The 10,022-nt window shown below is 51.3% G+C and overlaps 2 protein-coding genes across 4 annotated transcripts; one reads left to right on the top strand and one right to left on the bottom strand.

The window, feature by feature from the left end:
* Positions 1-1,945: 1,945 nt before the first annotated feature.
* On the bottom strand, positions 1,946-4,368 carry LOC103291840 (diazepam-binding inhibitor-like 5). 2 transcript variants are annotated; one of them, XM_028155022.2, is made up of 2 exons: positions 2,895-3,000; positions 1,946-2,439 (listed from the first exon to the last, which is right to left on the bottom strand). In XM_028155022.2, exon 2 carries the CDS (start codon positions 2,344-2,346, stop codon positions 2,083-2,085), a length of 264 nt encoding a protein of 87 aa, XP_028010823.1. In that variant the 5' UTR covers positions 2,347-2,439; positions 2,895-3,000; the 3' UTR covers positions 1,946-2,082. The 2 variants fall into 2 exon arrangements, 1 of the variants encoding a protein (XP_028010823.1); XR_008554833.1 differs by lacking the exon at positions 2,895-3,000 and adding an exon at positions 3,044-4,368 and having other exon boundaries at positions 2,361-2,439.
* GEMIN4 (gem nuclear organelle associated protein 4) lies at positions 3,231-9,801 on the top strand. Of its 2 annotated transcripts, none has more exons than XM_008147863.3 (2): positions 3,231-3,282; positions 6,464-9,801. In XM_008147863.3, exons 1-2 carry the CDS (start codon positions 3,273-3,275, stop codon positions 9,625-9,627), a joined length of 3,174 nt encoding a protein of 1,057 aa, XP_008146085.2. In that variant the 5' UTR covers positions 3,231-3,272; the 3' UTR covers positions 9,628-9,801. The 2 variants fall into 2 exon arrangements, with proteins under 2 accessions (XP_008146085.2, XP_054565758.1); XM_054709783.1 differs by lacking the exon at positions 3,231-3,282 and adding an exon at positions 6,202-6,259.
* Positions 9,802-10,022: the final 221 nt, after the last annotated feature.

Raw genomic sequence — 10,022 nt, 5'->3', positions numbered from 1 at the left:
AAAAATTTTGAAATCAATAATATATATATATATATATATATATATATATATATATGTATACATACACACACACACACACACACACGTGTGTGTGTGTGTGTGTGTATATAATTGATTTCAGAGAGGAAGGGAGAAGAAGAGAGATAGAAACATCAGTGATTAGAGAGAATCATCAATTGGCTGCCTCCTGCAGGCCCCACACAGGGGATCGAGCCCACAACCCGGGCATATGACCTGCCGGGAATTGAACCGTGACCTCCTGGTTCACAGGACAATGCTCAACCACTAAGCCACACCGGCTGGGCATGTGTTTACTTCATTCTTAAGTAATGTACTTAGTCTATAGCAACTTCCAGCAAATATGTGAACAGAAGATCTCAAAGATACCTGGTGAGGTTTGGTTTCCTCTGAGGTCCTTATGGTTGTTGCTTCTGTTGTTTAATAGCCCTTCATGACCTGGAGGTAACCTAATGTCATGAAATATGAAAATAGTGTGTTTTTCTTTATGACCCTAGTTTCTAAGAGCCAAACGTAGCTCCAGAGGGCCGAGCCTCGCCCTTTACCTAGTCCTAAAGGGATGATCCTAGTTCCTAAGAGCCAAGCCTGGCCCCAAAGAGTCCAGCCTAGGCTGGAAAAGCCAAGCGTAGCTCCAAAGAGCCCAGCCTAGTCCTGAAGAGCTGATGTATCCCCCAAAAGCTGAGCTAACCCCAAAGAGCCAAGCCTAGCCAGAAGGAGCCCAACCTAGTTCCAAATGGCCTCGCCTAGTCCAGAGGGTGGAGCCCAGTCCAGAAGGTCAGAGTCTAGCCCCTAAGAGCCTAGCTTAGCCCCAAGTAATGGAGCCGAGGCCTGAAGAGCTAAAGCTAGTCCCCAATAGATAACCCTAGCCCCCCAAAACATTTTTTTTAAAATATATTTTATTGAGTTTTTACAGAGAGGAAGGGAGAGGGATAGAGAGTTAGAAACATCCATCAGCTGCCGCCTGCACACCTCCCACTGGGGATGTGCCTGCAACCCAGGTACATGCCCTTGACCGGAATCGAACCTGGGACCCCTCAGTCCGCAGGCCGACGCTCTATCCACTGAGCCACACCGGTCAGGGCCCAAAACATTTTTTAATTAAGGAAAAACATTGGAAAATTCCATACCACTACAGACCTTTTGCTTCAAAATGTCTCTCATATCGTTTAGCCTCCATATCCCAGTGCATTGTTGTACATAGTTGTACATTGATGCCGCCATGATATCAATACTAAGGAGTGGAAGCTGAGCTCAGGCTCTCTGGCTCTTGCTTGGGTCAGGGGATTTGTTTTGCTCCTAAAACAAACCCCATAGACATACATGTACATATTGTCCCACAAACATCCCAAGTAGAAACCAGGATTAGCTACACAGTAGTCCCAAGAAAATTTTGGTCGCTAGGCCTTAGATGAGTGTTTCAGAGGTGGGATTTTGAAACCATCTGCTCCAGTGTTTCTCAACTGCTGTGTTGTGATGCAACAGTTACTTGCTAAAAGTCCGTCTTCCCTCAAAACATTAACTTCATCAGGCCTGTGTTCCAGGAGGGGCTTTTGGTAGTAGGGCTTGACCAGCTTTTTGGAAGACACCACCTCCATAATGTTGGGTTAATAGTGAATGGACAGCCCCTGACGAGATAAGGCGCCTCGGCCTCCTCTCCTCCCCTCCTCCCCCAGAAGCAGAGCCTCTCTCACTGACTTCAAACCTTGGGCATTGTCATAGCCTGATTCTCTCCCACCCCTCTACTGCTGTCACATATCTACCTATGAGCTGAGCATAGGGCTGGGAGAACTTAGAATCATACCCAAAGCCAGACTTGATGGCACTTTCTCTAGAGGAGAGATGCTCTTAGTACATTTCCGTCAGCTCCCCAGTACTCTCTCAGTCACTTTGAGTTTATTGCTTTTCCAACAGCAGTCGTGCACTTAGATGCAGCTTAAGAGATTTATTGATGTCTCAGCTACGGTAGCCACGGTTTGGGGACATTTCAGCCATCAAGGTCTTTTAAGAAGCCCATTTCCCTCCCAGAGCCGCCCTGCTACTTCACTGTTTGACTCTCTGTCCTCCTTAACCATTTTCCTTTTTCTTCAGTTCTTCGACTTTAGCAACGTAGATCCTCATGGCGTCCATCTTGGTCATCCCTTTTTTCTCATTCCACGCCTCCCACTTGGCCTTGGCTTTCACATCTGTGTCAGGCGGGGCCGGGATGTTGCAGTCGCCCTGGGTGGCCTGTTTGTAGAAGCTGTACACCACCAGTTTCTCCTGCTCACTCACAGGTCCCTTCAACTGCTTCACAGCGGCGCAGGCCAGCTCAAATTCCACTTGGCACATTGCGGGAACTGAGGTCCGGCCCCTCTGGCTTGATACCTGGTCCTAGAAGCTGGAGGGTGAAGAACTAGAAACACTTGAGGCTGGTGACTAAGTCTGGGAAGAAGAGAAAGGGAGAAAAGGAGACAGGGTAATATATATGGGAAGAACACAGGGTATTTGTGTGTTCTCAGTGAAAAACCACATGGGCCCACTGGATTGGACCTCCCTCACTCCCTCCCCCCCTCCTCCACACACACAGTTGTTCTGGTCCCGCACAGTGCATTTTCTGGGGAGAAGGACGACCATTCACATTTCAAAGGCGTCTATGATGCCAGAAAACTAAGGAGCTGCTGCTGTGTTCTGAAGGAGGAGCGCTAGGTGGTCAGAGTGTGAGACGGGGAGCTGTGCAGCGGGGAAGAAGCCTGTCTGTCATTAGAGAGGGGTGCGTCTGTGCTGGTTAGTGGGCAGCCTGGCGAGGGACGTTCAGTGTGTGAACTGTGCGGGCGATTCCAGGGGTGACGGTGGAGCCGAATGCGGGGCTAGGAACGGAGCTAATGGGTAGGACTCACTGGGATCAGGAAGCTGGGCTGGGCAGTGGACTGGACAGGTGGGTGCCTGAAAGGAGAGGGGAAACGGGGGGGCCGGGCGGCCAGGGTGGGGACCGGTGGAGAGGGAGGGGCGGGGCACGCAGCGGCCGGAGCGCGGGGCGGGTACCCACCTGTTGGAGGGTCGACAGAGGGCGCTGTGCGTTTGGCGCCCGGACGCCGCGGGCTGGTAGGTGAGGACCGCGCGTGCGCGCGGAGCGGAGGGCGCCGCCGCTGCCCGCGCGGAGCCGGAGCGGAGACTGTGGGCGGGGACTGGGGCGCGGCCCTTGGCCCCGCCCCCGGGCCGCCCATTGTGTCGTGGTGCCTGCGCAGTCCTCGCCGCATTGCGCCCGCGTCGCCGCCATGGACTTAGGTGGGTGTCCCGGCTCCCCTTCCCCGAGCCCGCCTGGGCCACCTCCCGCCACGGCGACCGGGGCGGTGCTGAGCGGCCCGGGCTGAGGGAGACCCCGGGTTGGGGAGGGGTTTGGGGAGGAGTTTCCTTGGAGACCGGGGGTCGGGAGACCCGGCTCTAGCCGCGGCCGCGCCGCCTCTTGGCCCTTGGGCCCCTTTCCACGTGAAGCGCCGAACGGCTGTGAGGATTTCCTGAAAGTTAAGAGGGTTCGTGCACGTGATTCGGAAAATGCCGGGCTGGGAGGACGCCCGGGGGAATCCCGGATGCCCGACGGTCTCATTAGTCGAATGTCTGCTGAGTTCTTTAGCAAGTGACTTACGCTCATGAGGTCCTCATAGATAAAACGGAGATGATAATGTCTCTACTTCAGGGTTTGGGGGAGCTTTCATTGAGATCACGTGTATACAATGCCCGGCACAGTGCCTTGCACGGAGCTAGCGTTCATCAGACGAGCAATCATGGGGAGGGCGGTGGCTGCAGAGTGGCACGTGCGCCTTGATTCAGAATCCTGAGGCCAAGTTTGGAAGAAGGGAGGGGGGAGCTGGTGTCAGTCAGTGGCTCCTTGCCCAGCTTTTTACCCTTCTGGACATGCTCCTAAGGGGGTAGGACTAGGAGATTGCTCTGGGGGAGGCACCCCAAGGTGTGCCAGTCATACTAGGCCCGTGGAGAAAAGTTCTGGTCCTTGGCCCCAGCCAGCTCTTGAGTTTGTATCACTAGCCATGTGCTCCAAAAAGCGCTCAAGTGCTGCATGGCAGATGGAGGTGGGGGGGGCCCAGTATTACTGGCACATCTTGGCCGCCTCACCCGGCTCTCCCAGAGCCTTACAGCTGTGGTGACTTCTGCCCAACAGCTTTGTGGTAGCAACATCCTGAGCAAATTGCTTCTGAGTCTCAATGTTCCCATCTCTAAGACAGGAATAACATAGTCCTCAAAAGGTTGACATGAAGACTTAAAGAGGCCTTACATGAGTACCACCTGGCACAAGTAGCACTCACTGAATATAAAGGAGTGGGCACTCAGAAGCACTGTTAACCAGTAGTGATAAAACCCTGGGGAGTTACCCAGCTTTTAACTGCTCCTGGGACTTACACTTGAGTGTCTCTGGAAAATAGCTGTTAGAGACCAGACATCTCAACTGAACTGATAGCGCAATAAAATTCATTTTACAGAATCATGGGGAACATATTTTGGTGCCTTGGACAGTAGCCTGAGCTAGAAAGAAGGTCCAGACCCCCTCAGCAACCTAACCCTCGGTGGGAGTCAGCCTCGGCCACTAGAGCCAAGGTGGATTGCCTTCACCAGTGGTCTGCATAGGAGTGCTGATTGATCGCTTGGCCTTTTTGCTGCTCCCATATATGGTCCAAGGAGCAGGATACTTTTTAATCTGCTGGAATCAAGAGTCTGGGGAGATGGGTTCTTGGGGGGATGAAGGACTGAGAAAGGGGTGTCATCTCTGGGTCCTGGGAAAGGGGAGAGTCAGGAATGTTGATTAGTGAGCAGTATTTGGGATCTGACTTAGTTTCCGGACCAAAGGAGACACCTGAGAAAGATCTGTCTTTTCATGTTTCTGAGTTCAGGGAGGCCAAGAGTAGCACAAGATTCAGTTCTTGTCAACAGTAGAAAGGTTTGGGGAAAAACCACATTTATTGAGCACTTCATCAGGCTCTTTGAATCCTGATTCTTATTGTAGCTACTAGAGGCCCAGTGTATGAAATTCATGCACTGGGGGAGGGGAGGGTCCCCTCAGCCTGGCTTGTGCCCTCTGCAGTCCGGGACCCCTCGGGGGATGTCACATCCTTAGCGCTGCCATAGAGGCGGGAGAGGCTTCTGCCACTGCCGCTGCGCTCGCCAGCTGTGAGCCTGGCTCAGGGCTACTGGCTGAGCGGCGCTCCCCCTGTGGGAGTGCACTGATCACCAGGGGGCAGCTCCTGCATTGAGCATCTGCCCCCTGGTGGTCAGTACATGTCATGGAGACCAGTTGTTCCACTGTTCGGTCAATTTGCATATTAGCCTGTTATTATATAGGATATCTTGTTTAACTCTTATCACTGGGAGGTGAGATCAGGAGCTAACTATAACCAACCCAGTGAGAGCTTGACTAGTATATATCATTGGATCTTCATGGTCATTATATGAAGTTTGTATTATCCCCACATATACAGAAGGGAGGCTCAGCGAAGTCATCAGTCCAAGATGACTGCTTTTAAATGGCTGAGCTAAACTCATGTCTGATTAAACAGACCAAGATGCCTTCCTTGATAAATGTGTCAGTTCACTGAAAAGTCTATGGGTCACTGAAGGAAGAACTTAATGTAGTGCATTATTTTTTCTATCTACCCCTTGGTTTCTACCAGAGAACCAGGGCCACGAGTAGCTGTTCTTGTTGGAAGAAGCCATGGGATGAATTGTTTCCCTGGAAAGCAGAACAGTTGAAATCTGTTTGCAGGACAAAGCTATGAGAGAAAGGGGGAAGGTAGGGTTTGTCTGATTGCTTCTGTGCCCACAGCCCTGGGTCATGCGCCTTTTAATCTGTATCATAATTTATAAGCTCAGTTTCATGTTCTGCAATATATATTTAGTGGTCCCTGTCATTGTGCGCTCTCTCTAAAGCCATCTTCCCCAAACCCTCTGCTGGCCCATCTTTTGCTGGAGGGTCTCTCCTCTGTAGCCCAGCTTTTCCTTTTCAAATGCTTTTCCTTCGAGATCTCACTTCATTGGTTCCATTGGTCCCCTCTGACTTTGCTTCTGAGCTTCAACCTTGCATTTCCATTGCTGGAGGGCATTTCTATCTTAATGTTATACCTCCAACTCCAAACAGCCAAAACTTAACAGTGTTCCCTCCAAACCTGTTCTGAGTCTTCTCTGTTCCCTATCTCCAGTGGTGCCTGTTGTCTTCCCAGTTCAAGGTAGAGTTTGGGAGTAATTTTCTATTCCTCAGGTAAGTCTTTTTTACTCCAGTTCTGCAGTGGCTCCTAGAATCACCGCTTTCTTCCCCCTCTCCCACTGATCCTATTTAGAACTTCTATCTCTATCCCTGATCCCAATAGCCAGCCTACCAACTGCTCTCTTTCCTCCTAACCTCTGCTTACTATTTTGAAATTTTTTCACCACACTCTATCTTATTCGGCTTCTCTCTGTGCAGGACCCTTGAATATCTGTGAAGAAATGACTATTTTGCATGGGGGCTTTTTGCTGGCCGAGCAGCTGTTCCACCCCAAAGCGCTGGCAGAATTGACAAAGTCTGACTGGGAGCGTGTTGGGCGGCCCATTGTGGAGGCCCTGAGGGAAATCTCTGCCACAGCATGCTCCCAGTCCTTTGCCTGGAAGAGGAAAGCTCTGGTCATCATCTGGGCCAAGGTTCTTCAGCCCTACCCCGTCACCCCTTCTGACACTGAAACTCGGTGGCAGGAAGATGTGTTCTTCTCAGTAGGCAACATGATCCCTACCCTCAACCACACGGTCCTTTTTGAGCTGCTCAAGTCCCTGGAAGCTTCTGGACTCTTTATCCAGCTCCTGATGGCCCTCCCTACCACCATCTGCCGTGCAGAACTGGAGCGCTTTTTGGAGCACATGGCTATTGATACTTCTTCAAAGGATGTGGCCTTCTTCCTCGATGTCTGGTGGGAAATGATGAAGCACAAGGGCGATCAGCAGGACCCTCTGCTCTCTCAGTTTCGGACAATGGCCAATAAGTACTTGTCCTCTTCAGATGAGTTCTCCCATCCTCCAAAGAGGTTTAAGTCAGATCCTGATGTGTGTCCTACCATGCCTTTGTTGGCCATGCTGCTCACTGGGCTGAAGCAAATCCAAAATAGAATCTTGGGCCCTGGGATGAAGTGCTGTGCATTAGCCAATTTGGCTGACATGCTGACCGTGTTTGCACTGATGGAGGACGACCCTCAGGAAGTGTCCGCAACTGTGTATCTAGACAAACTGGCCACGGTGATCTCCGTGTGGAATTCGGACACCCAGAACCCATATCACCAGCAGGCACTGGCAGAGAAGGTAAAGGAGGCAGAACGGGATGTCAACCTGAGCTCGCTGGCCAGACTCCCGAATGAAACGATTTTTGCCGGGTTTGAGTTCATGCGCAGTCTTCTGCGGGAGTGGGGGGAGGAGCTGCAGGCCATGCTCAACAGCACCCAAGGGACAAATTATGACAGTTACCGGCTGTGTGACAGTCTGACTTCTTTCAGCCAGAACTTGAAACTTTACCTGGGTACCACCAGCTTATCCAAGGAGGAGAGGCAGGTGGTTTCTGAACTGGCAGAGTGCGTTGGGGATTTCCTGAGAAAAACGAACAAGGTACTAAACAAGGGCTTGGAGAAAGACATTACTGCCTCGATTGCCATGGCCATTATTGAGCAGAAAATGGATCGGCATATGGAAATGTGCTACATTTTTGCTTCTGAGAAGAAGTGGGCCTTCTCAGATGAGTGGCTAGCCTGCCTGGTTAATAACCAGTCTCTCTTCCGAGAGCCAGATTTGGTATTAAAGCTACTGGAAACGGTGGTGGAAGTCAGCACGACAGACAGAGCCATCCCTGAATCTCAGGTCAAACAAGTGATTGACTTGGTCCTGGAATGTTACGCAGGCCTCTCACTGCCAGATAAAAATAAAGTCCTCTCAGGTGTCCTGGTTTCCTGGGGGCGAAAGGGCCTCTCTGAGAAGTTGTTGGCTTACTTGGAGGGCTTTCAGGAAGACCTCAACACAACTTTTAACCAGCTTGCACAGAGTGCTTCCGAACAGGGATTGGCTAAGGCTGTAGCTTCTGTGGCCCGCCTGGTGATACTGCACCCAGAGATCACAGTGAAGAAAATGTGCAGCATGGCTGTGGTCAATCTCGGTACCCACAAGTTCCTGGCTCAGATTCTCACCGCCTTCCCCGCCCTCAGGTTCACGGAAGAGCAGGGTCCAAATCCATCCACCACTTTCGTCGTGTCATGCCTCAGAGAAACTGTCTGGACAAAGTTCTCTACACCCAAGGAAGAAAAGCAGTTTTTGGAGCTCCTGAGATGCCTGATGAGTCCCGCGAAGCTCCCAGGGATTCCAGTTGCAGCCCTTCTTGAGCCAGATGAGGTTCTCAGGGAATTCGTCCTGCCTTTCTTGATGCTAGATGTTGAAGAGGTGGACCTCAGTCTGAAGATCTTTATCCAGACCCTCGAAGGAAATGCCTGCTTAGAGGAATACTGGCTCCAAACCTGCTCTCCGTTTCCCCTCATCTTCAGCTTGTGCCAGCTCCTGGACTGCTTCGGGAAATACTGGCAGCTCCCCAAGGAGAAGCGCTGCCTCTCTCTGGATGGGAAGGATACGGTGGTCCATATCCTGGAGCGCCTCTGTGAGATCGTATTAGCTAATGCCGAGACCTTCTCCCCAGACACCTGGATCAAGTCCCTGTCCTGGCTCCACCGGAAGTTGGAGCAGCTAGACTGGACTGTGAGCCTGAGGCTGAAGAACTTCTTTGAGGGCCACTTCAAGTGTGAGGTGCCAGCCACACTTTTTGAGATCTGTAAGCTTTCTGAGGATGAGTGGACCTCCCAGGCCCACCCTGGGTATGGGCCCGGCACAGGGCTCCTTGCCTGGATGGAGTGCTGCTGCCTCTCCAGCAGCATCTCCGAGCGGATGCTCTCCCTCTTGGTCGTGGGTGTGGACAACCCTGAGGAGGTCAGATTGTTCAGTAAGGGCTTTCTGGTAGCCCTGGTGCAAGTCATGCCTTGGTGCAGTACCCAGGAGTGGCAGTACCTTTTCCAGTTGACCAGGAGACTGTTGGAGAAACAACTCCTACATGTCCCTTATAGCCTGGAATATATTCAGTTTGTTCCTCTGCTCAACCTGAAGCCCTTGGCCCAGGAGCTCCAACTCTCCGTTCTCCTCCTGAGAGCTTTCCAGTTTCTCTGCAGCCAGAGTTGTCGCAACTGGCTTCCTATGGAAGGCTGGAACCATGTGGTCAAACTCCTCTGTAGCAGTCTGACCAGCCTCCTGGACTCAGTGAGGATGATACGGTCAGTTGGCCCTTGGGCCCAAGGAGAAGAACAGGACCTGACCCAGGAAGCCCTGTTTTTTTATACTCAGGTATTCTGTCATGTTTTGCACATCATGGCCATGCTCCACCAAGAGGTGTGTGAACCACTCTACGTTTTGGCCTTGGAAATCCTCACCTGCTATGAAACCCTGAGCAAGACCAACCCTTCTATTAGCGCCTTACTCCAGAAGGTAAATGAGCAGCACTTCTTAAAGTCCATCGCCAAGAACATTAGCCCCGAGGAGCGGCGCCAAACCCTGCTGCAGAAGATCAGCAACTTCTGACCTTTGTGGATCAGAAAACATCCGATGAGGGTGGGGTGTATAGGGGCTAGAGCCGAGAAACAAAAACTCTTCAGTTATGTGAAGTTGTACACAAGCTAAAAAGTATACGGCAATAACAATGTAAAGAAAATAGTTTCTTGGGTATTTGTAACACAAATTATAATCTCATTTTGAGGTTTGTCTTGTCTCTTTTGAGTCTCATCAATAGTCTAGGCTTAGATACGCGTTCAGCTAGAGCAATGATCGGCAAACTCATTAGTCAACAGAGCGGCAAACGGCGGCTCACGAGCCGCGGTTTGCCGATCACTGAGCTAGAGTCTTAAAGATCAAATCAGGCTGGGAGGAAAGTTCATAATTGGACTTCTCCACCCTAAAATTTGGTAAGTCCAAAGGTG

Source organism: Eptesicus fuscus, chromosome 20 (assembly GCF_027574615.1).
Source record: "Eptesicus fuscus isolate TK198812 chromosome 20, DD_ASM_mEF_20220401, whole genome shotgun sequence".
Taxonomy (NCBI): domain Eukaryota; kingdom Metazoa; phylum Chordata; class Mammalia; order Chiroptera; family Vespertilionidae; genus Eptesicus; species Eptesicus fuscus.
This window is presented reverse-complemented; position numbering and strand designations above follow the sequence as displayed.

Coding starts and splice junctions, on each gene's coding strand:
- LOC103291840 (XM_028155022.2), bottom strand. CDS start 2,346: ATGTGCCAAGTGGAATTTGAGCTGGCCTGCGCCGCTGTGAAGCAGTTG.